Raw genomic sequence first — 25448 nt, 5'->3', positions numbered from 1 at the left:
TAGAAAGGAAACCCTTTGCCTGGAGCTGATCTTTTCAGACCCGTTGATCCCACGGCGTCGTTTCCTCCAGAGCTGGTTAGAAATAAAAATGAAGGAGCTGAACTGAGCCGCTCCGCCTTCCTGCCCCCCCCCCCCCATTAGCCGAATGGCCTGCAGCCTTCCCGCCCTATTGGGGCATTAGACTCACAAATGGGATGCCAGGGAAGCCATCAAACCCATCCAGTCGCCCGGCCAGGATGGGGGGGTTACCTCCCCCTCACTTTAGTTACCCTCCCACCTGCCCGCACACCTCCCACCATTACCTTATTTGGAGCTTCATTAAGGACTGCATTGTTACTGTGCAGCCAAGCCTACAGCAGGAGTGTGTGTGTGTGTGTGTGTGTGTGGGTGTGTGTGTGTGTGTGTGTGTGTGTGTGTGTCTGTCTGCAACAATTTCAGTGGTTTTTTTTCTGATTTGTGATTTATTTTTGATGTTAGAGGATTACTGGGATCAGAGATCAGACCGATAATCCCATGGAGAACATATGCAATCTGTGTGTGTGTGTGTGTGTGTGTGTGTGTGTGTGTGTGTGTGTGTGTGTGTGTGTGTGTGTGTGTGTGTGTGTGTGTGTGTGTGTGTGTGTGTGTGTGTGTGTGTGTGTGTGTGTGTGTGTGTAGGATGCTGTGTAGTGCAGACTTTGCCTAATTTTGGCTGAATCATGATGCAGATGTTTCATTTGGACTATTTTTAGATATCGGTGAGATTGTAACCTATATTATTATTATTATTATTATTATTATTATTATTATTATTATTATTATTATTATTATTATTATTATTATTATTCTTGAGTGAATTCTAGCCGTAGTTTAATGAGATAAAGCTCCAGATTAAACCTCTCTCAGCAGCGAATCATTCTTGCTTGTCTTTTCTGCAGGAAGCTGCACTTTCTCTCGTCTTTCTCCCTGTCTCAATCGTCCAGTCTGAACATTCCTCGGATTTTCCTGACTCTCTCTCTGAGTGATTTTCTACTCTTGGCTTTGTGTGTCGGGTGGACACTCTGTACCCTGGCTGGAGAAGTCGCTTTTATCTGCTTTGCCAGTTTAAATATGCTCCTTAAATCATTTTAAATGACGTTAAAATGATTTGTGCCTCATTAAAGGGCCAAATGAGGACTGCGCCTCAGTCCGTATTACTGACTTAGTAAATAAGATTGCAGCATCAGATTACATGTCCTAATTATATTTTGGAAATCTTCTGCAGAGAAGACACGGTGGAATGAGTCGGGATGTCTTCCTTTCTGCCTGCTCGTTCCTTTATGTCAGCGGGAGAAGCATTCCTGTTGGGTTCCATCAGCGTGTCGATCTTCTTCAAACCCAGGCGACTTTTCCTGGACTGATCACCAAACCTGGGTCCCAGCTTTCTGTTGGGTGATGGAGCGCTCCCATTGATTGGTACTACATTTATTTACCTGAGAGCATCCACATCCTGCAGAAACAGGACCACCAAAAACATCTTGATGATTTCAGATGGAGGAGTAAGGAACGTTGGCTTTTACGTTTCTACTCCATTGGACAACTATGAAAAACGACGTCCACCGTGCGCCTCTTTTGCATCAGCACTAGCAAGACTGGTACACAAAACAGCACACCATCTTGTTCTTCACCATCCTTTAACCATACGATAATCACACAGTATGGTTCAACAGGAAAATATTGCCTCTAGTTATGAAAGAAATTTTGAATTACGAAAGGTAAAAATACAGTATGGGTTGAAACTCGCAGCTCCCACAGGTTCCTGAACGCAACATTCTTATAGCTGCTCTGCCATTGGCTATTAGCTAGCATCCTGGCATCCCATTGGCTAAGAGGGACCTCTGTGTGTAGCTAGATTGGTGTTTATGCAGGGTCCTCGTCATTTGGCCCTCGACCCATGAGGTGTTCTGATAGTTTTATGTAAATATATGAACTTTTTGAGTACGTATTCACTATGGACCCCAAGAAAGTGATGGAGGAAAGAGGAAAAGAAAAGAAGAAGAATAGAGTTGTTTTGTCCGTACAAACAAAGCAAGAGATAATTGAAAAGCATGAAAAAGGGATGCGTTTGGTTGATCTCGCCAAAGAATATCGCCGTAATGCATCTACAATCGCCACGTTATTAAAGCAAAAGGAAGTTTAAGGAGTTTAAGGCATTGCGTGGGTGGTTGGAGAAGTTCAAAAGGAGGACTGGAATTCACTCTGTTGTTCGGCATCGTGAGATAGGAGCGCATGAACCAAAGAGGGCAAAAAACAATGAGGACAGCAGTTAAAAGGTAAATGACAATCATTTTTATTCTTGACTCTACTCTCTGTTTTTTACATTATGCACAACTCTCATTTATTGTGTAATAATCTAATCATAACATGTTTTTGTGACATGGTTTGATGCATTTTTATGCTTTATAAAACATTTATGTCTGAATTTTTGTGGGCTTGGAACGGATTAAGATATTTGCATGGAAAACGCATATCTACTTACGAAATTTTCTACTTACGTAATTTCTTCCGGAACCAATTAATTTCGTAAGTAGAGGTACCACTGTATATGAAATTTTGCCAATAATTTTCTTTCAACTTTACATCTACGGATCAGTCTGAAGTAATGGAATAGATCTGATGCATTGAAAGAAAAATATATTTCTGTATTACATTTTTTTTCACACTCTTATAAGACGACCTTTTTGTGACCCGATTAGGTAATGTGTGTAGCCATTCTAATCGGTCTCCATTAAAGAAAGTTTTCTGGATTCTTTTTTAAAATCAAACGGGTTCTTTTGCAGAACGCTGCTGCAAAGTTTCAAGGAAATCTGTCAGGTTTTTTCTTTAACAGACAAAACAAACCCAACCGATCCTTTTTTGCAAAGCTCCTCGGAAATTTCATCATCCTCTGTCTGGATTTCTGGCCTGACTCTTTCTTGCGTTCGCTGCGATATAACGAGCTCTCCTCCCTGGTGTTTTGGAGCAGCATGGCCTGAAGGTCCATCGTAGCTTCGTTTAAATCTGCTGTGTCAGAATTTGTTGAATTTTAATAATGAGACTCTTACAATCTCAGCCAAACCCCCCTGTCTCACCAGGGTTCCGCTGTGAGACTCCTAGAGGTCAGGAAACATCTCACATCCTACTGCAGAACGCTTATCTCCTTAACGGCTGCCTGAACACAAAGCGGCGCCGTTCGGGGTTAATTCGTTCTCTGCTCGCTTCTCCAGGATGTGCGTGATCTCGCTCTGATGTCATGTGATGTCATGTCCTGACCGGTGGCGCCTTGTCTGCACGCTAACGGCGAATATTAGCGGTCATTACCGATGATGGAATTAGTCTGGGATTCAGCAGATTCAACAGGAACGGTTGTTGTGTGTTTCCTGGTTGCACAACATTAATTTATTTTTCGTAAGCTTGTATGGGATTTATTCCTCACGATCACGAGGAGCTGGCGACTCATCCAGGGTGTTGCCCAATGACTTTCAGCTGCTCCATCAGTCCGTTATTGTCTGAATGTTCATCCCAACGGACCTGAATCTTTATTTTACATAAAATCATGTAAAAATGTTGCGATGTTTATTATCCAGCCTACAATTTATGCTCAGACTCGACTGAGGAATATTTTCCCGACTGAAGAGCTCTTGTTTTTGTCTGCCTCCTTGTTCGGTGAGGATTTAAATTGGAGGCATGTCATCCAATCAACACGCCTGTGAATAAAGACACACAACAGGAAGTGAATCAGTAACTACCAGTAGCTGGTACCTCCTGCTCTTCCCCCTGGATTAGTTTGCATTCTGTTTTAGCAAAGGTCAGAGGTCACGTTACTGTCAAACCGCTTTATAACTCACTTTCTGCACGGTGGCGTGGAGAATTCTGGGAACGAGGGGGAGTGAAGCAGAAACGCGCAGGGAGGAGGATCTGATAAGCACTGGAGGTATTCCCCTGGTGGGAGGGAGCTGCAGCTCCACCGTGTTGGTGGTGGTGGTGGGGGGGACGAAAGCCTCGCTGAGCAGAAAGCGATGAAGAGCTCCCCCCTCCTGCTGTCATCCTGCTGGCTCGTGACTTTTCTGCGGATGCCAGCTGCCTGATAGAGCCCCCCATCCCATCCCATCCTGATCATTATATCTGGAGGATCTCCGTGACCTGCAGCGGCGCACCAATCCAGGATGATTCCCTCCCTCACCTCAGGTGAGATGTTAGCGACAAGCGTAGCGCTCCGATGGTGTGGTGGGAGTGTGAGTCTCGTATCCTGTGTGTGTGTATGTGTGTGTGTTGAGGTGTGTGTGTGTTGGTTTGTGTTTTTGAGCTGCAGGTTTGCTGTTCCTGCACATTTTTGTACGAGAAGCTTTTGTAAATCAAGCCCCGCGCTGGAGGTTTGTCCCGTCCGAGTCCGACCCTTCTGACTCTCGTGTTTGTTTCCGAATTGCCTCCTGACAGCACAGATGTCGGTCATTCTTTCCTGGTCTTTATCTGCCCCGATGGAGGCAGGAACGCTCGGGGCTTCTGGGGCCCCGGGACGACAGCATGAGCACATATTCACCAGGAATACACTCCCGTGTTGTGGACAGACGCCGCTGTGATTCCACAGACGTGATTAAAGTTGTGTGTGAAGTTTTTGTAAAAAGCATTTGGAGGGGAGTTACAGTGGATTCCTTCTTTCAAGGCGTCGATGGAGGGAACAAAGTTTTTAAATCAGTCTAATCTCACAGTGTTATGATTAAAAGATTAAAAGATGTTGTACAGTCAGTGATTCTTGAATGTTTGACGTTAAATTCTAGTCGCTGCTGCACGGGCCAAATAGACCCGGTGTGTTGTGGTGTTTGCAGAATGATGGGAAAGGGGTGTGTGTGTGTGTGTGTGTGTGTGTGTGTGTGTGTGTGTGTGTGTGTGTGTGTGTGTGTGTGTGTGGGAGGGGGATGTTGTACATACCGTAACAAATTGTTCAGAAGTAATGCAGCTGAAACAAGAGGCTGAAAGAAGCAGGTTCCTAATGAACAGGGGGGGCTGGTGCAGTGCAGCTCAGCAAATCATCAGTGTGTGTGTGTGTGTGTGTGTGTGTGTGTGTGTGTGTGTGTGAGTGCAGTATTATCGCTGTTCAACACACCCTCTGAACTTTTCTGAAATGTCACCTCATAAATCTGCCCCCCCCCCATTTCACCCCCCTCCCCCTTTTATTGCGTGATGATCCAACACTTTCTGTGTCGTTGGCTAACTTTGCAGAAGTTTTTTAACTCTCCTGCAGAGTATTGAGTCTTACTGATGGATATACATTGATTATTTATCGATAACGTATTTATTGTGTGTGTCCTCTGTTGAACAAAGGTGTGTGTTTTTGTTTAATTTACTGCAGTGAGATAGGAAACTAAAGGATTAAGGGGAATAAACTGTGATGCGGACAAACGCCAGGATTGAAATCCTAATGTTACAGTTATGCATAGACTATATTTCAATATTAAAGCCCTACATTCTTGTGCATTCAAGTGAAAACAGAAAAACTCTCTGACAGCTCAGGATCAGAAAGCTGGACGCGTCTCAAGGTCGCAGGTTGAGGATTTCAGAGACTCAAACGTCCACCTTGAAGCCCGTTGGGATCTCCTATAAATAGCAGGAGAGATAAGGAAATGGAAAACTGAACACAATGAGTGATTGACTGAGGCTTAAGCTGCTGGAATGCTGGGATGAGGGGGTCGGGCAGGGGGGTAAATACATCACAGGATTAATTATCTTTTTACCTCAGTGCAACATGAGAAAGAAGTCGATCAGTCTCATTAATCCGTTTGTCGATCACGAAGACGCGTCGGAAAAGAGCATCTGGAGCTGTAGAATTTGAATTTGTTTATTTATTTCTATTTATTTATGTACAAAAAAGAGCGTCTGTAGCTGCAGATTTTCTATTTATTTATTTATTTATTGATATTGGTATTATTTATTCATTTATTTGTTTATTTATTCATAATTAAATTTTTTATTTATTTACAGAAAAGAGCATTTGTAGTCGTAGAATTTTTATTTAACTATATTTTTTATTATTTATTTATTTACTTCTTTGTTTATTTGTTTATTTACAGAAAAGAGCATCTATAGCTCCAGATGAGACGTTTTGTTGTGTTTCTTTGTAAAAATGAGCCCAAATGCTGTCGTTAAACATCGATAAACAACAGACAGGAATATTTCATCCCTCTTTCCAGCAGCTGGACCCCTTTGCAATCCTTCCTTTTGTGCCTTGTGACAGTAACATGCGTTCATTCCCTGCTTAAAGCAATGAATGGTCCCATCTAACCGGAATCAATACGGCTGGAGAGGGAATGCTGAGCTGCACACTTTGTGTAAAACAACACGCGCTGCGTTAGCGACCTAGCTCCAGCGCTACCATACATCCTGTTTGTCAGATGAAGTTTTTTTTTTTCCTGCATCTGGATAGAAGTAGAAAAGCACGATCAGGCAGAAATACAATTATTAACCCTTGCTGATTTTGCCCCCCCCCCCCCCTCTGCAGCCACAACCTCAGGGCGACTTCCTTTCGGCACCCGGTGACTGGACAGATTTCCCCCGAAAACACCGAGTACACGCTGCAAGGCAGGTGAGGGAGTGTGTTCTGTGTGTTTGGTCCTGTCAGGGATGCGGATGCCTGCTTTAATGCACCAGGGGGGTCACTTGAAGGTCACATGATGGGAGTACTGAAATAGACTCTAGGCTGTTGCCTTCTCTGATAAAGCATATCATGATGGGTGGGGGTGGTGGTGGTGTGGGGCAGAGCAAACAAAAGGAGCTGCAGAACATGGGGGCTGAGACCGCAGGAGGATCAGATGATTAAACTCAGAGCTGCCCCAGCAGCGGGGGGGCTGCAGACACTCTTCAGTATAAATGACTTTGTGGAGGTGAACGTGAAGGTGGTGACATCTGGTTCCCCCGTTCACATCACAGACAGGAATTAGCTTCGTCCGTCAGCTGAAGGAGCCTGATGCTGTTCCTGCTGCGTGGAAATATTTTACTCTATTAAGTAGAAGTAAAAAAAAAAGTGGACATTTTAAAAATTTCAATCAAGATATAACTGGAAGATGAGCAACGGAGGAAAGAATTAAATGGGTTTAGACACTTCCCACCTGGGCCTAGATGCGTCCCACCTGGGCTTCGACCTGTCCCATCTAGGTTTAGACACGTCCCACCTGGGTTTACACACGTCCCACCTGGGTTTAGACACATCCCACCTGGGTTTACACACGTCCTACATGGGCTTAGAGACGTCCCACCTGAGCTTAGACATATCCCACCTAGGTTTAGACATGTCCCACCTGGGTTCAGACACGTCCCACATGGATTTAGACACGTCCCACCTGGGCTTCGACCTGTCCCACCTAGGTTTAGACACGTCCAACCTGGATTTAGACACATCCCACCAGGGTTTACACACGTCCCACCTGGGTATACACACGTCCCACCTGGGTTTAGACACATCCCACCTGATTATACACACGTCCCACCTGGGTTTAGACACGTCACACCTGGCTTAGAGGCGTCCCACCTTGGCTTAGACCTGTTCCACCTAGGTTTAGACACGTCCCACCTGGGCTTACGAATGTCCCACCTGTGTTTAGACATGTCCCACCTGGGTTTACACACATCCCACCTGGGTTTACACACGTCCCACCTGGGCCTAGAGATGTCCCACCTTGGCTTACACCAGTCCCACCTAGGTTTAGACACGTCCCACCTGGGTTTAGACACGTCCCATCTGGATTTAGACACTTTCCACCTGCATTTAGACACATCCCACCTGGGTTTAGACACGTCCCACCTGGGTTTAGACATGTCCCACCTTGGTTTAGATGCATCCCAACTGGGTTTAGACATGTCCCACCTGGGCTTAGACACGTCCCACCTGGGTTTAGACACATCCCACCTGGGCTTAGACACATCCCACCTTGGTTTAGACACGTCCCACCTGGGTTTAGACACGTCCCACCTGGGCCTAGAGACTTGGACTCACCCTCACTGGTGTTTCTCTGCTGGTTGGTTCATCTCTGCTCCATTGTGTGAATCTCATCCCATAATATCTCTGTGAATTCCATCCCATAATGCCACCACAGCTGTGCTGAAGGTCCAGAGGTGAGGCAGCAGGTGTCTACTCAGGGTTATACTGATGTAAACTGATACCAGAGGACATAGAGTAGAGTATAACTAACAGAGTAGAGTATAACTAATATAGAGTAGAGTATAACTAATATAGAGTAGAGTATAACTAATATAGAGTAGAGTATAACTAATATAGAGTAGAGTATAACTAATAAAGAGTAGAGTATAACCAATATAGAGTAGAGTATAACTAATATAGAGTAGAGTATAACTAATATAGAGTAGAGTATAACTAATATAGAGTAAAGTATAACTAATATAGAGTAGAGTATAACTAATATAGAGTAGAGTATAACTAATATAGAGTAGAGTATAACTAATATAGAGTAGAGTATAACTAATATAGAGTAGAGTATAACTAATATAGAGTAGAGTATAACTAATATAGAGTAGAGTATAACTAATATAGAGTAAAGTATAACTAATATAGAGTAGAGTATAACTAATATAGAGTAGAGTATAACTAATATAGAGTAGAGTATAACTAATATAGAGTAGAGTATAACTAATATAGAGTAGAGTATAACTAATATAGAATAGAGTATAACTAATATAGAATAGAGTATAACTAATATAGAGTAGAGTATAACTAATATAGAATAGAGTATAACTAATATAGAATAGAGTATAACTAATATGGAATAGAGTATAACTAATATAGAGTAGAGTATAACTAATATAGAGTAGAAATCCTCCTGAAGCAGAGATATAGTCAGACTCGTCAAACTGTCCTCTAATTAAACAAGGTTTGCTGAAGCATCTCAACACTAATCCCTCTGCTGTCCCTTACCCACAATCCTGTTCAGTTCCTCGCTCTGAAACGCTACACTAATGTAGTTCGACGCTTGTTCAAGGTCCGTTTACTTCTCCTCCTCGACACAAGTGTGACCTCACCACTATTGTGTGAATCTGTTCATCGTCATGACGATCGTAGAGACTCTGATATCAGAACAGGAAGTCAGGTTCTCCGATGAATCACTGACTCCGTTTCCAGACCAGAGAAGCTCAGCGTGTTCCCTGGACTGAAGCCCAGGCAGGAAAACACTCTTCCCCTTCAAGAGGTCGACCTGCCTCTTGCCCCCCACCGGCCTGAAGCCTTTGACCTTTTTATGGATTATCGGGCGGTGATCAATTCCTCGAGGCTCCTCAAGACTGTCAGACACACCCTCATTTCCATCAGGGCAAAACAGGAAGTGAGAGATGGCGCTCCGGCGGCCTTTTCCCCTCCCATACACCAGGTGATGAATCGCTGCTCTTGAACACACTCCACCACAAATCTCCAGGGGAACCATCGTGGTGACAGTGGTGGTAAACAGTGTGAACGCTTCACATAAAACCCCAGAGTCTCCTTGATTCGACAGAGACGTCCTGTAGAAAGGTTTGGCCGCATTCCAAACTCTCTGTCCAGCTGAGGTCCGCCCCCCCCTCGTTCCATCGGCGTTTGTCTTCCTTCGCTTTCGTCTCTGACACGACTTTCTAACCTCTCTGCTTTAGCGTTACGCAGCCCAACGAAACAGGAAACAACAGCAGGGTTACAGCTGCAGTTACTGTCACACACAGGTCGGGGGGGGGTTGGTTGTTTCCTGACAGGAAGAGGATTCTTGGAGGCCTGGAAGGGTGCCTGCTAATTATAAAATGCACAAAAGTTTAGCGAATTTGAAACCAGACTGGTTTTTAGTTTTAGCATTTTCACATTTTCTATGTAACCGTAGTGTCCAGATTCAAAGAAATACGGTGATGTCATCAGCGAATGTGATATCATATTTTTTTTGGCGTTGGGTTATCTCGGTTTGTATAATTTGGGGTGTGTATCTTCGAATTCTCACTCGTCAGCCCATTGGCTGTGATGGGTCGCGAGGCGGCGCCAGGAAGCGGTCATATCCTTTATATTTGAAAGCTCAGCAAAAGCCGCCCCCGCCCCCCTCCCTGAGTGGCTCGAGTTTGTCCGAGAGGGGGAATATCGTCCGTTGGTTCTGGAATGCTGACCTTCTTCACTACCTCTCGCCTATAGGACGGAATCGCCTATGTCCAAGTCAGCAGCCAATCAGAGATCCCCCAGCATGGTCGCAGAGTCCTCCAAGACCGTGACCCTGGCAACGGGGTCAAAGGTGAGTGCTTGAGTTGATGTTTAAGTTATAATCCGCTCAAACGATGCTCAGAGTGTAGATCTATCCTCAATCTGCTCCTCCGTGGTTTCTCTTGTTGTTTTTTGGATGCCGTCGACCAAACATTTGTTTTTCGGGGAGTTTACGGCTCCCGTGACGACCATTTCTGCTCGGGCTGATGAATTGCTTTAATCAGCTGGGATGATGTTATCTCTTTCTGATTGATGACCTCAGCCGGCGATTGAAGACGTGATAAAACGCGGACGTCCCGCGGGCGCAGTTTTCATTATGTCTCTTTTATTTAGCTCGTGTTCCAGTTGCGGTTTGGAATTAAGCATTGTGATTATTCCACAATGTTCTCAAAGCAGACTATCCATCATATCCTGGTTCTGGCGTGATTTAATTACATTTTCTATGACAGTGGAGTTATCTAAAAATATTCCTGCAAATGAAATGATGCAGGTATCCTCAGGAATGTACCGTCTGCATTTCCTGTTTTCATTTTTGGGGTGGGGGTGGGGATCTATCTTTGTTTTTTCCAGGTAACTAAATTTAATTTTAATCCATCCTTACGCTTTCTTCTGTTTCCCAGAATTCCAGAGGCACAGGAAAAGTTCACAGCTTTGGAAAAAGGGATCACGCCATTAAAAGAAACCTCAACGTCCCGGTGGTGGTGAGAGGCTGGCTCTATAAACAGGTGAGTCGAGGCTCCGCCCCCCATGACCTTATAGGGGGTCTGGAAGAAAGACCCCACCTCTCAGGTATTGTGTTCAAGATCCGGTCTCACTGATGTTGTATCCACCCGCCAACACGTGGTAAAGAACGAGATCTGGTCTCACTGATGTTGTATCCATCCGCCAACATGTGGTAAAGAACGAGATCCGGTCTCACTGATGTTGTATCCATCCGTCAATATGCGGTAAAGAACGAGATGCAGAGTCACCGTTGTGGTTCTTTCCCTTCAGGACAGCTCCGGGATGCGGTTATGGAAGAGGAAGTGGTTTGTGTTGTCGGACTACTGCTTGTTCTACTACAAAGGTGAGTCTCTGAACACACACACACCTGAACGACGTCGATCATAAATCAGCTGCGCCTGAACGTTGCATTGGAGGCGGGGCTAGTTTGTGTTCCTTCACACGCCTCTGACCGTCCCGTGTTGCATGTTTTGCTCTGCAGACAGCCGGGAGGAGTCGGTGCTCGGCAGCATCCCGTTGCCTAGTTACGTCATCGCAGCTGTCGAGCCCGACGACCACATCAACCGCAAGTTTGCCTTCAAGGTAACCGTAATCAATAAAAGGATCGATACACACCACACACACATGAAGTTACACACCACACAGACTAAACACAGGAAGTGTTACATAATGTTCACCACCCATCACTTTTGGAACACACGTGGGCCTTCATCACATCTTTATTTTTCCTTCACCAGATTTACTTATCGATTGATCATTAGATATAAATTTCTGGTTAAACATCTTTTATTTGTGAATCCTGACAGGACAGAAAGAGGAATAATACCTTTTTGTTCCAACATCACCCCCCCTCCATGCTCAACCCCCCCCCCCCCAGCTCCCAGCAGCAGCAGCTCCCGTTGGTTTGCTGCACCACTGCAGCTCCGAGGCGTTCTGCTGCAATCCCTTCAGCTCCGTGTAGCTCCTTTGTCTCTGGCGTGTCTTTTTAAGGTCATATCACCCACAATGCAATTTGTATGATAATTGCGCCGCTGGGAATATTAATTATGCATTCACTCTGGTTCGGCCGTCTCCTCCCACCACATGTTAGAGAACACGTGTGACGCCCCGGCTCGCATGTACCTGAGATCTCTATTCCCTGCTGCTCACTTATAATGCTTAAAAGGTGCGTGTGTGGGAGGGTGGGGGGGTCGGCAGCAGCGACCCCGACTCGCACGAACCTCCTGTCTTGCATGAATAGGTGTCTGATTTGAGTGTCATCAGTGGACGTTCACACCAGGCGCATCTGGATGCTGAGTGAGCATCACAGCCGCATCCCTCACCGCAACGATTGCAGTCATTTATGGTCAGTGCAGGAGCTCATTGAAGGGGGGGGGGGCTCATTAAAGTCAACAAACACTCGGCTCAACAGGCCTTTAGTATTGGGACATCGACATGTTTATACTCCTGCAGTTTTTGCATTGGAGGAAACTGAATGTTTGGACCCGTCTGCAGGTCTTCTCTCATCATCATCATCACCGTCATCATCATCATCATCATCATCATCATCATCACTGGAGCTGTGAGGCCACAAGGCGTCATTTCTGATGTCCTTGCATCTTTTTGGGTGTTTTGGGTGTCGTTAGCAACCCCGACCCCCTGATGTATTACCGTCGTACCGAACAAAAACGCTTCATTTTGAACCGCCGTTTGAGAAGATTCAAACCAAAGCTGTTTCTGTAGACCAGGATTCCTTTAGGGATTATGTGTTTGTGGGTTTATTCCTTATCATATCGTTACATCACATCCAGACCTGACGGGATTTAACAGAAAAACACTCATTAAGGATGAAACAGCGTGTGATTTCGCTTGATGTCTGTGTAGGTTCTCAATCATCCAGGTCATGGTTATCCACAAGCTGTTTAATTCAATCCACTGGACGTTAAGAAAGTTCTTGAAGACGTTTCGTCTCTCATCCAAGAGACTTCTTCAGTTCAGAGGGTGGCTGATCATGTCCCAGTTTATAACCCCTGTGGGGTGTGGTCAGTGCTATTCACATTCCAACGACTGTCGTTGACACCCGTCTGGCTCCTCAATGATTTTTGGTGGGGGTGTCAAAGGGGGTCGCTGAGATTTGAGGTTCACCTTTGTATGCCTGGGTCAAACTGCATAGGACAATCTTTTTGGGAGTTTTGAAAGGACATGGTTGTAAAAGGGAGAAAGGTGCTGTCGCAGACCCCCCCCTGTTCAGAGATGGCTTCTCCACTTTGACGTGGATGGCCTCTTTCACTCTCAAACCATTTATCTTCCCTGTCCGAGATCTGAACATCTGTGTCCTGAAATGAGTGTCCCTCTTCCTTGAGGTGAAGGAAGACTGCTGTCCTGACCTGAAGTGTTGGCTCTTCTGTGTTGAAACACAGATGTGATTTCGCTTGTAACTTTTGAGGATTTTAATGAAAAGTTCTGCACTGATTCGCTGAGAAACCCTCACGCCTGCCGCCTCTCTGTGTCCGTGTCTTCGACAGGCGAGCCACACGGGAATGCGCTCCTACATTTACAATAAGAACTCTGTGATTGGCTCGCAGGCGGAACACTACGGGATGCGGACGTATTTCTTCAGCGCCGACACACAGGAGGACATGAACGGCTGGATCCGGGCCATGAACCAGGCGGCGCTGATGCAGCAGAGTCACACCGTAAAGAGGTTAGTGTGTGTGTGTGTGTGTGTGTGTGTGTGTGTGTGTGTGTGTGTGTGTGTGTGTGTGTTAAATGCATTTCAAGCTGCATTAAGCCTGCGTTCACACTGTAGACTGATGTGATCCAAATCTGTTTTTTTTTTGTCCTCAGAAGTGATCTGGATCTCTGTTTAACCCAGTGTGAATGGGATTCACACTGAATCTGAGCTTTTCATTCGCAGATGATTCTAAATCCAAAGTGGATCTGATTCCTGCTAATGTGAACAGTTGAATCCGAATTCTCCATTTTGTCTTTAACTGTCATCTGTGGACTAAAATCACCTCTAAGGTCAAAGCAAACGATCCAAGAGTCAAACTAGTGCACCACTACTCTTTTTTTAAAATGTTTGGCTCTTGTGCCGTTCACATTTTCTGCTGATTCAGCAGATCCGTTCAAATTCAAACAGTCAAAGCAACAACATCAGATCTGAGACGAAACAGAACCGGTTCAGGTTGGACTGCAGTGTGAACAGATTCCTGGATGTTGGAGACGATCCGGGTTTGATGGTTTGGTTTGAATGATCTGGGCTCTGGTGCCACCTGAAGGCCACAGGGAGTCATTACACTTTCTGTGATCCCAATTTCAGGGATAAATGCCCCACGGAGGCACATCAGGGGTGTCAAAATCATTTACACATCAGCATAATGGCTGTCCTCAAAGGGCCAGATGTAACTAATAAATGTAATGTATAATATATGAAACTACTTTAATATTAAATAACTCTGATTCTAGTTACAATTTACTTAGTTACTTATTCTAGTTACAAACGTTACAGTTACACAGAAAAAAATATGTTTCTCTATTATAACATAAATCCTTAAGTCGTAACTTAATTAAATAGGTTAATTACTGCATTCTGGGAAATGTAGTTTTGGTCAAAGCACACTTTTGTCCTATTTATTTTTAGATAATCTGAACTGTCATGCTCTCGAGGTCCACATAAAACAATGTGGCGGCCCACATTTGGCCCCCGAGCCTTGAGTTTGACACATGTGGCGTAGATGATTGTTTGATAGATTCTTTAGTCAGGCGCGACTCTAGGTTCAGACTTTGGGGGGGGGGGTGTTCGAGTTAGGGGGTGTTTATATAATCATCTGGTCTTTTCACAGACAGCTGGAGAAGCCAAAGCAGCCGGTCCCTCTCTCCAACCACGTCCACAACCAGACACCCCCTCCCTCAGAAGGCCACAGAGAGGACCCCACCGATAACGGCGTCCCACCGCCTCTTGGCGACGACCCCCGGTTCGGTTTGGAGGTCCAGGGGCGACCCAGCCGGCCGAACGCCGATGGGCGAGCGGAGCGGCGATCGTCAGACTCAGCCGCCAGCGCCCCCTACAGGAACGGGCAGCAGACGGTGATCCAGGTGACCCTACCGCCGGAGCAGAACGGGAACGTGGTCTATCAGCGAGGCCTCGCTTCACGGGCCGACACGGAGAAACACTCGCAGAGGAAGACCACGCTGGCTCAGGTGGAGCAGTGGGTCAAAGTTCACAAAGGGGACACGCCCAGAAGGTCAGTTTGAGGGCGGCACCGCCAAAATCTGTGAATATTTGATTAAATGCTGCCCTCTAGTGGCCAGTCTGAGTATTTAATGCTTTTCTGTTTCAGCGCGCCCCCTGCTGGACGGACCCCTCCCTTGAAACCCAAAGCCGCCGCGTCAGACGTCACCTACCAGTCGTTACCAAAGTCACCACTCCTCCCGTGTGGCAGCAGCCCACCCCCAGCGGCGTGCCGCCTCCCCAGCGACTACAAGTACGCCCACGACCGCCTCAGCCACTTCCGCATGTCGACGGACGAGCGCCTGGCCAGCAGGGAGGGGACAGTGTGGCGGCTGTATGAGTGGCAGCAGCGCCAGCGGTTTCGCCACGGCAGCCCGACCGCCACCGTCTACGCCCCCCCAGGCTTCACGGACTCCTCCTCCTCCTTCAGGGTTACTGTGGAGATGCCGCGTTCCGTCTCCGTGCCCCCGTCCCCGTGCGAGGTGCCGCCGTCCGTGTTCAAACCCTCGTCCCCCCCCCGCCGGCCACACACGCCGTCCGACCGACGCAGCGTCAAACCGCCCGACGAGGCGGCACCCGGTGAGGCGCCGCCCGGCAACAGCACCGGATCCGGCTCCCCGGGTCACGTGTGCGCCCAGCTGACACAGGTGAGACGCCTCCTCTCATTGCTGATTTGACACGCCCCCTAAGGGGCGGTTCTTAGCTCACCATCACCAAACACACGCAACAGAAAGTCGCTGGTGGACATGAGTGTGATGAGTCTTTCTTTGTGATAAACTGGCGACTCATCCAGGGTGTACCCCGTCAACAGTGATAGGCTCCGCCCCCTGCCATCCTACACAAGATAAGCATTAAAATGAATGAATGAAGGAATTTTAATCCTTTTCCAATCAAGTCCTTAAAGTATAAAATCATCCTTCAATCTCAGGCTCCCCAATGCGACCATTTTATTACGAACAAACAAACAAATAAACAAACAATAAAAATGTCTTTTTATGCTAATTTCTAAAAAACAGTGACTGAAGGAGAAATCCCTGGATTCCCCACGATTATGTCCACAGAATTAATGATACATGAATGGAAACTAATAGATTGATAATTAGTCGGTGGTCAGCAGGCCGTCGCCACCAAGCTACTATAGGAAATGTTTTCATTCGTGGTCGCTTTGAAGTGAGAGGCGTCTTTATTTAATGTTTTATTTAAAGCTGACATCATCGATCAACATACACACACACACACACACACATACACACACACACACACACACCTGCGATCATGACATCACCATCGCTGCCACCACAGGACACTTCGGCGGCCGATCCTCGCGTCCACGCCCTCCGCATGTGAGGGGGACACCCTCTAACCCGGCGCCACATTTATAAACCCACAACCCTCCGGAGAGACCCGCTGACCCGCCGACACGTAAACACAGCGCTGCAGATGCGCCGCTTCCTCCCCATCACTCATCCGAGTGTCAGGACGCTAATTATAACGACGACATTGAACGCCACACAATTACAGGAAGTTCTTTTGGGGCAAATAACAGTTTTTTGAGTTCAGTTTAATCTATGAGAGACCTGGAGTGTGTTTAGGTAACAGAGTGTGTACCGCTGTGGAATATCATTAAGGAGTGCGTTTTATTAGCGGCTAATCTAATTAGCCTCGGGCACCTCAGCATCCCATAAACATCTCCACTCGATCTCAAACATCAGCAGCGGTCTCTTTCTTCTGATCTCGCATTTAAATAAAAAACCTATTATACAGCAAAAAAAATAGTGGCATGGGAATCTCAGAGGGAACGGCTCACAGAGCTGCTCTTGCTGGTAGCAAACAAATGTTATTTTAAGAAAGCAGATTTGGTATAATTTATGTGTAGTTAATTAAATCTCTTGTTGTTTGTGTCCTTTTAAGGTTGGGTGGTGGGCCTGGTTTTCCTTAATTCTGTGTGTTAAGCAAAAACGTCAAATTTTCCCGAACCCAGTGGCGATGAAAACTCCAGGCGTACCTTGTTTCAAAATAAGAGTCGGGGTGATGAAAGGGAGAAAAGGACGGATGAGAAATAAATCTGCTGCGCTGTCAAGTTTGTTTTCAGACTTGGAGGCAAAAGGTTTAACTTTGATTCGCGGCGACACGGAGGATCCGTTTGATTCCACTCCATCGGTAACAGGATGAATTCTGTTTCTCCACAGACGTCCCAACATGAGAGGAGATCCACGCCAGCCGTGGGCTACATCACACACACCGTCAGCGCCCCCAGCCTGCACGGGAAAACGGTATCAGTCTGTCGGTTCAAGGGTCAGGGAGGGTTTGGAACAGCAAAGTGAGAATGAGGAGGATGTAGGAATGGGTCCGTCTGTCGTTTCCTGATCGGAATTTTTTTTTTTTTTTCAGCAAATGCAACAAATGAGAACTGAAATGAGGCTTATTAATATTTAAAAATTAAGTTACGTTAAAAAAAAAGATAAAATATGAAAAGAAACGCAAAAGTCAAGAAAACACACCAACAAGAACGAGATCCGGTCTCACTGATGTTGTATCCATCCACCAACGCGTGGTAAAGAACGAGATCCGGTCTCACTGATGTCGTATCCATCCGCCAACGCGTGGTAAAGAACGAGATCCGGTCTCAGTTGATGTATCCATTCACCAACTAGCAGTGGCGTCCTGAAACACGACTTGTATCTCAGGTTTTACTCGTATGTCGAACAAAAATGTTGATGGAAACGACGACTCGTGTCTCAAAATACTCAAATGTTGAAGTTCTACTGTAAAGAATTTTTTTTGTTGTTATTGCCATGGTTACAGGTTGAATTTGGGGATTTCCAGGCCTATGTTAAAAAAAGGATAAATCTGTAGATGTACAACTTCAATTTATTGCAGAGGAAATTTTTGTAATTTTAAACATTTAAAATTTGAAAATGTAACTTTTTTTTTTTTAACAAAACCGGACCACCAGCTTCTTTTAAAGTTTCTTTATCGATATTTCTTCATAGAAGCGCATCCATTCTGATGCATCTATCTGGATTATGTATATATATTTACCTAGTTATTATTAGCATTCTGCCCCCCACCTCGCTGACCTGCCCTCTCCCCCCCTGGCCGTGGCTGCAGCCTGAGGAGCTGACCCTCCTCCTCATTCAGCTCCGGCGGCACCAGGCTCAGATCGGCCCCGGCGACGCCCTCGCTGACCTGCAGCAGCGCCGCCACAGCGACCTCCTGGGTCCCGGCGTGCAGGTCAGGGCCCCAGTGCATTGTGGTCCCCGTCCGCCCCCCCACCCCCGGCCATCACTTCCCTTTCATTCATCCTTGCGTGTTGGCGTGGAACCCGTCGTGATTCATCGTCTGTGACGCTCGTCCACATGAGCTCGTCTCCCATTGGTCGATGTGTCGCATCTGAGCATGAGCTGCTTTTTTTTATACATCTGGTTTGTCTCATAATGTGTTCTACTCTCCTCTCCATGCTTTTACTCTTATTTTAACCTGCAGCGGTTCCTCGCCGTAGATTCTAACTGGACCGCATGCAGCTCAGCAGACGAGCTCTCCCCCAGTCGTGCATGAGGTCAAACTGGAGTCAAACCAGTTAGAAAATGACACGATGACTTTACGACAGCCTGGCTTCGATTCACTGTGGATAAAAACCACAGCGGTAGCAGCAAACTGTGATTAAGATGGGGTTAATTAAAGTTCTCCCAGCAGACCCTGAACGCGACATCAAGGCCTGAGGACACATCTGGTCGTCCGTTATTGTTTGCAGCTTCATCTCCAATGATTTGTCTCTCCGCTGCTCATTTAAAGGCTGATGATACTTACACGCAGCTGAAGAAGGACCTGGAGTATCTGGATCTGAAGGTGGGCCCCGAACCAAACCTCCTTCACCTCCTTCACCTCCTTCACCCCCCACCTGTTCCCTCCTGTCTTTCCTTTCATCCATGTCTGATGTGAAACGTCCATTTTTGGATCTTTTGCTTTAATTGTCTGTTTAAACCAACAAATGTTTCAGCATGAATGACAGCAAGAGGAACCCGTGATGTTCTTTCTGTCTTTATTTGTATGTTTGACACCACGACGCGTCAACCTTAAAGCTCCGTCTTGTTTAGGAATGACTGAGGGTCATCTGAGGGTCAGTAACGCCTCTCCACTTCCTGTTCCAAAAACAGATCCAAAGTATCGACCCCTTGATCGTTTCAGTTCGCAGCGCGTTCGAAAACGCCGCTCCGACTCTGGGGGGCTGTTGGAACGTAAGGATGGTGTGCATATAAAATAAAAAGTGGGATGACATTCAGAAAAGGAATGCCATGCCATGAGAGGAAGTCGCTCTGCCACAGGGCTTCCCAGCATGCTGTGCGGCATTTCTGAATGCATCCAGCGTTTCCTTCCCTTTCAGTTTGCCTGCCTGAGCGTTAGACCCGATGATGCTCTTTAAGATACACGTGGTTACCATGGTAACATGCTGACGACATGAGGATGTGTGTGTTCGCCGCAGCCTTAAAAGACATTTTCGTGCAACAATTTGCTGATTTTATCACGATAACAATTATAGATAATAATAATAAATCCCGATATGATTTAAAAACTAACTAAAGTGTGCTCCTAATTTCCCCACGGGGATCATAATCAGTATATAAAATTTTTAAAAAATTAAAATTAATAGATTTTATAAAGGTTTATTCTTACTTTTTCAGACTAAACCAAAGAAATAAAGCAGCAGACTTGAAGTTACGACTAAAATTAATCTGGATTAAACCTGACACCTCTAGTTTATTGTGCAGTCTTGTGAACACTTTTTTCCCAGACTTCTTAACAAAGCAAACTGTTCTCAGAGCTGTAAATTTCTCTCACACAGCATCTCTTTCCGCTGGTCGGTTGTGGTGATCCTGATGAATACGATTATTCCGCCCACGCCGTCCCTCCCTTTATTTTCCTCCCCACATCGAAGCTTGAACCACCCCCACCCCCCTGCCGTCAGACTGACGGTTGGCTGTCGTGTTACCGACGGCAACAGAGAAAATGATAACAAAAAACACCAACGACCGCCACAAAACCAGAGACGGAACAATTCCCACGAGAGGAGGTTCGGTGTGAAAAACATTAAAGCTCACACGATACGTTCAGGGTCCCTATATAAAGTAGGAATAAACAGCTCCTGACACGACAAAGTCAGTATTCCCTGTAGAACTTAAAAGTGTTCTTTAAAGACAGGTTTACTGTTGCCGTGGCTGCAGCAGCGACACACACCTTTTCAGGTATTTACCTCCAGCTGTTACCACGGTGATGCTGAAATGAAAGCTTAAATCAAGTTGATATGAACCAAATCTAGCAGAAACATGCGATCCTTTGGGTAATAATCCACCACCAAAGAGCAACGTTGGGGATTTTTGTGGGTAAGAATGCAGAAACATTTTTGTATTATGCATTTTTGGAAACACTTTTTTAGTGTTTTTTTCAGTTATTGTTTGTTTTATCGACGTCATTCCAGCTTGATTTGTCCGGTCGTCTCAGTGTATGCAGAAACGTTTGAGAAGACGGTCGTTCAAAATGTGACTTTAAGCATCTTACTGTATTTGTGACGGTTGGGAATTTCAGGTCACTGGACTCGAAAGTTTGAAAACAGAAAGACCATCAAGGCCGGTGAAAATAGCAGAGAGCGATGCCGATGTAAGTGTGTCGTCACGTGATCGGGATTTAAAGGATGAGGCGCGTTTATCTGTTGGTTTGTGTGTAGATGCTCTAAAACACGTGTGTCAAACTCACGGCCCGGGGGGCCAAATGTGGCCCACCTCCTGATTTTATTTGGCCCTCAAGAGCAAAAAAGGTCAGAGTGTCAACAAATAATGAAACTAATAATAGTAACAATAATTATAATAATAATGATTAATGAGATGATGATGATAATAATAATAATAATAATAATAATAATAATAATAATAATGCTTTGATCAAAAACTAAGTTTTCCACAATGCAGTAACTAATCCCATTTTAACATTGACAAAAAAAGTTATAAAAGGATTTTTGCAGAGCAATAAGCAAACATATTTTGTCTGTTCAAATGTAATGTTTGTAACTTAAAAAAAGTAATACATTTACTTACATTTATTTAACATTAATGACTAGTTACATTTATTTTGCATTACATTTAGTTACATTTATAAGTTACATCTGACCCTTTGCCTTAAAGGTGTGCGTCTCATAATTGGTTTGACATTTTAAGCCCCAGTGGAACTTTTTACATCACTTTTTTTCAGGAGCATCCGTCTCCTTGTCACACATTTTCTGGTCCTTCAGATCTTTTCTGATTTCTTAAAGTCATCTGCAGAGAAGCAGCTGTTTACTTTACGCGTTATGGGTTTTTTTTGGCGAGTTGTTTGTCTTAAGTTGTGGTAAACAGAGGCTGCGTGTGGAAAGGCACGCATGTGCTGCAGCACTGGGGGGGGGACACCCAACCAGTGACGGATTCACAGCATCGACCAGCGCTTTTATTTTCCTCCCTGCAATTTAAAGAGAAAAATACATGTAATGGGAGTTTTTAGATGTGGGGCTGTTAAATTTTTCAGTTTGATTTCCCCCCATTTGCTTTTTCTCCCTCTTTGTTTTCTGCTGAACGGAGGTAAATAACATGGATGTCCTGGCTTTTCATCATTAGCATTGTTCCACTTTAACAATTTATAAGAAATTGCAAGTAAATTGGGGGCGGCAGTGGCTCAGTGGTAAAGCGGGCGGTAGAGCGGGTCGTCCTATGATTTAAGATCGGCGGTTCGATTCTCGCTCCCGCCCCCCCAAAAATACCCGGAGGTGAGCTGACAGTGGGAGGTGTCAGCTCACCTCCGGAGCACTGCCGAGGCACCCTTGAGCAAGGTGCCGTCCCCTTTACAAATTGCTCATTTTGAGGCGCACCAAGAAGGAGCTGCCTGCCACTCTACCTCCCCTGCATGCCTACAGGCCCCCTTGTGTGTGTGTGTGATACAGGGGCCTGTACTCACAAATATGTATGCATGCGTTTGTAATCAGTAGCTAGAGTGTGCGTTCTTAATTTCCCTTCGGGGATCAAACCAGTATATAAAATTAAAAATTAAAAAAAAATTAAATTTGTCTGAATAATGAATATTTCATGCAATTAAAAACAACAATATACGGTGGCGGGAAATAAAAACAGCTTAATTATTAATTGAACAGAATGATAAATAGATCTGAGGATGAGGGGGAAAAAAAAGACAGTGTGTGTGTGAGGAAGAACGAGGCGATCTGACGCTGTTTTCACACACACACACACACACACACACATAACCCATTTCTGGGAAAACAAATCTGTCGCTCTGGATAAACACGCTTTTCTCCAAAAAGTGAATTTGAAAATATGGATTTTTGATTCTGATTACTCATAATGGGGTTCACCAGATCGCGCCCACCAACCAGGCGGCGCGAGGCTTTTTGATATTCCTCCGCCGCGCCGACGAGAGCAATTCCTCTGGGCTTTTTAAAAATTTTTTTTTTTGGCACAGATGAAGCGTATTGACATATTTACAGACGGCGGAGGCTAATGTCAATAATCAATATGTAATACAGATAAACAGGAATCATTCCTTCCTTTCTTCTCCCTTCAGGTGAAACTCAGTCGTCTGTGTGAACAAGACAAGATCCTGCAGGAGCTGGAGGCCACCATCCGGACGCTGAAGGAGGACAAGGTGTGGCGTTTCTCCTCCTGACGTCACCCTCTGCTGCTTCCTGTCTTTATTTTTATTTTTTTAACCGTATTTTTCCCGTCGTGTTCTCAGGACAAGCTGGATACGGTGCTGGACGTGTCGCACCAGCAGATGGAGCATTACCGAGATCAGCCGGCCCACGCAGAGAAGATCGCCTACCAGCAGCGCCTGCTGCAGGAGGACGTGGTGCACATCAGGGCGGAAATCTCACAAGTGTCCACAGTAAGACGGAAACAAATAAAAAAAACAACTAAAAACCCTAAAAATTGATGAGATGTGAGACGCTTTGGTTTCCCAGGAGATGGAAAACGCCTGGAGTGACTACGTCCGGCTGGAGAGAGACGTAGACTGGCTGAAGTCGGCCCTGCAGGGCCAGATGACCCGTGGCGACCTCTCCCAGGTGTGTTTTCACACACACACACACACACACACACACACACACACACACACACACACACACACACACACACACACACACACACGTTTGACTCTCAGACGATGTTTTCTGCTTCCAGCCAGAGAAGCTCCAGATCAGGAAGGAGCTGTGGAGGATCGACGACGTCCTGTCGGGGCTCAGCGCCGGCAAAGACGGCTACCAGTTCACCCCCCCAGGTGAGGCCGGCGCCCCCTGCTGGCGTCACTGTGTGGAGCGTCCCCACGCTTTTTCCCCACCTGTGTGTATATGTGTGTGTGTGTGTGTGTGTGTGTGTGTGTGTGTAAACCCCCCTAGAGAGGACGTTTGTGCCCTCAGTGCCTTCGGTGTCCGGGAGCCCCCACCTCAGCCCCGGGGGCCACACCCCCACCCTCTGCTCCAGCCCCAGCCAGCTGCTGCGCCACTCCGCCACCGTCGCCAGTGGGTTCAAATGGGTGAGTAACCCCCCCCCCCCAGCGGTATTGCACGTGTGTGTTTGCAAGCTGAACTCATACGTGGACCCTGGTGCGTGCAGGGTGAGGATGACGTGCCCCCCAGACCTCCTCTACCTCAGCTCTACAGCCCCGACGAGCCCCCCCCCGCCGTGCCCCCCCTGCCCCGGGAGGCGTCGGTCATCAGGCACACGTCGGTGCGAGGCCTCAAACGTCAGTCGGACGAGCGCAAGAGGGACCGGGAGGTGGTCCAGGGCTCTAACGGGGACAGTAAGGTACGGGCCACGCCCACCCGACCGGGCCACGCCCACCCGGCAGCGCTGACTCAGCGTTCCCCATCTGTTGGTGTCTCCAGGCGGAGATCAGGCCCTTCCTGAGCGACCCGGAGCTCGTGGGAGACGGGGACTGCTCCAACTTCGTGGGCGTGGCGGCGGCGGGGCGGGACGGCTACCAGACGCTCCCCAGCAGAGGCGAGGGGTTTATGACGCTTATTTATCGTTCTTATTTTATTAATTTTATTTGGTCTAAACGTCGTCTTCCCCTTCAGGCGCGTCCGGCGCGTCGCTCTGCCTCCACCAATCCTCCAGCATCTCCTCCTACGTGACGCTCCGGAGGGGGACGCCGGCAGGCGGAGCCAAGGTGAGGCCATCCCTCCGTCCATCTACTTCCTGCCCCCCCCCCCCTGCTGAACTCGTCTCCCCCCCCCGTTCCTCTCAGGAGAGACCCAAAAGTGCCTTGGAGCGTCTGTACTCCGGGGACGCGGAGCCGCAGCATCATCAGCATCAGAGGGGGAGGATGAGCGCCGATGAGCAGCTGGAGAGGATGAAGAGGCACCAGAAGGCCCTCATCCGCCAGAGGAAGCGCACCCTGAGCCACGGCGATCGCCACGGCGACCGCCACGCCTCCCCTTCATCACGCGCCGCCTCCTCATCCTCCTCTTCCTCCTCCCTGCGCCCGCTGTCAGCAGACCTGGGATCAGTATGTCGCTAGAATTACTCCGTCACGCATGACGACCATGCATGACGACCGCGCGTGACGACCACACATGTCTTAGTTGTCACGACGAGTGAAGAACGTCAGGACTGAAACTGTAGCGACTAAATGGGATCTAGAATCTAACCGGTCGACGCCAGTGACGCCCGGGACGAGTGGATGAGAGTCGTCTTTTAAACACAAACGTGTCGGAAAATGTTCAGAATGTGTGGGACTAATCACCCTCACACCGACCGGGGGTTTATTTCTGATTAAATCTGTAAAATTTATCTAATCTGGCTGTTAGATTAGCTCTGATGACCTCTGCACAGACGTTCAGTCCATCACATTTAATCCCAACATTCCTCATCCTTTCATCCTCACCTCTCCTCACTGATGTTTCCTCTCATAGTCGCTTTACCACGCTTTTCTATCCGTTGATGGCTTCCTGTGTGTGTGTGTGTGTGTGTGTGCGTGTGTGCGTGTGTGTGTGCGTGTGCGTTCGTGTGTGCGTGTGTGTGTGAAGTAGTGCCTTCCTGTTTCCTACTGACCAAACATTGGTGGCTAATCTCAGACTAATCCCTGCTGGGTCCAGTGAATGAAGGCGACCTGTGTGTTAACGTGCTGCCCCTGGTTACCGTTATCCCAGACTTTTATTTTGGCGGGGTGACATCAGCCAATCAGGTCGAGCTGATGAAGTCAGCGTTTCCTCAGCGGTTTGCTAACTGTTAGCGACGATGTCAATGTTTGCTAATAAATAAACGTTATTTT

General features: G+C 46.7%; 1 protein-coding gene across 14 annotated transcripts in view; it reads left to right on the top strand.

Annotated features, from left to right (window-relative positions):
- plekha7b (pleckstrin homology domain containing, family A member 7b) overlaps positions 1–25448 on the top strand; it is a 42023-nt gene that overhangs the window by 11641 nt on the left and 4934 nt on the right. For 3 of the 14 annotated variants that reach the window (XM_068322580.1, XM_068322556.1, XM_068322537.1), the window contains 20 exons: positions 6494–6577; positions 10142–10238; positions 10828–10932; positions 11201–11273; positions 11412–11512; positions 13435–13613; positions 14755–15156; positions 15253–15790; positions 17333–17416; positions 18840–18992; positions 20727–20798; positions 22743–22823; positions 22914–23063; positions 23140–23241; positions 23357–23453; positions 23572–23708; positions 23789–23980; positions 24061–24175; positions 24253–24344; positions 24423–24683. In XM_068322580.1, the coding sequence (XP_068178681.1) occupies positions 6494–6577; positions 10142–10238; positions 10828–10932; positions 11201–11273; positions 11412–11512; positions 13435–13613; positions 14755–15156; positions 15253–15790; positions 17333–17416; positions 18840–18992; positions 20727–20798; positions 22743–22823; positions 22914–23063; positions 23140–23241; positions 23357–23453; positions 23572–23708; positions 23789–23980; positions 24061–24175; positions 24253–24344; positions 24423–24683 (3115 nt within the window). Of the gene's footprint in view, positions 1–3991; positions 4186–6493; positions 6578–8080; positions 8104–10141; positions 10239–10827; positions 10933–11200; positions 11274–11411; positions 11513–13434; positions 13614–14754; positions 15157–15252; positions 15791–17332; positions 17417–18839; positions 18993–20726; positions 20799–22742; positions 22824–22913; positions 23064–23139; positions 23242–23356; positions 23454–23571; positions 23709–23788; positions 23981–24060; positions 24176–24252; positions 24345–24422; positions 24684–25448 lie in introns of those variants that run through there. The other 11 variants (XM_068322519.1, XM_068322572.1, XM_068322529.1 and 8 more) reach the window with 10 other exon arrangements.

The sequence above is a fragment of the Antennarius striatus genome, chromosome 1 (genome assembly GCF_040054535.1).
Source record: "Antennarius striatus isolate MH-2024 chromosome 1, ASM4005453v1, whole genome shotgun sequence".
In the NCBI taxonomy this organism is placed as follows: Eukaryota; Metazoa; Chordata; class Actinopteri; order Lophiiformes; family Antennariidae; genus Antennarius; species Antennarius striatus.
The sequence above is the reverse complement of the archived record's forward strand: the minus strand, read 5'-3'. Positions and strand labels throughout refer to the sequence as shown.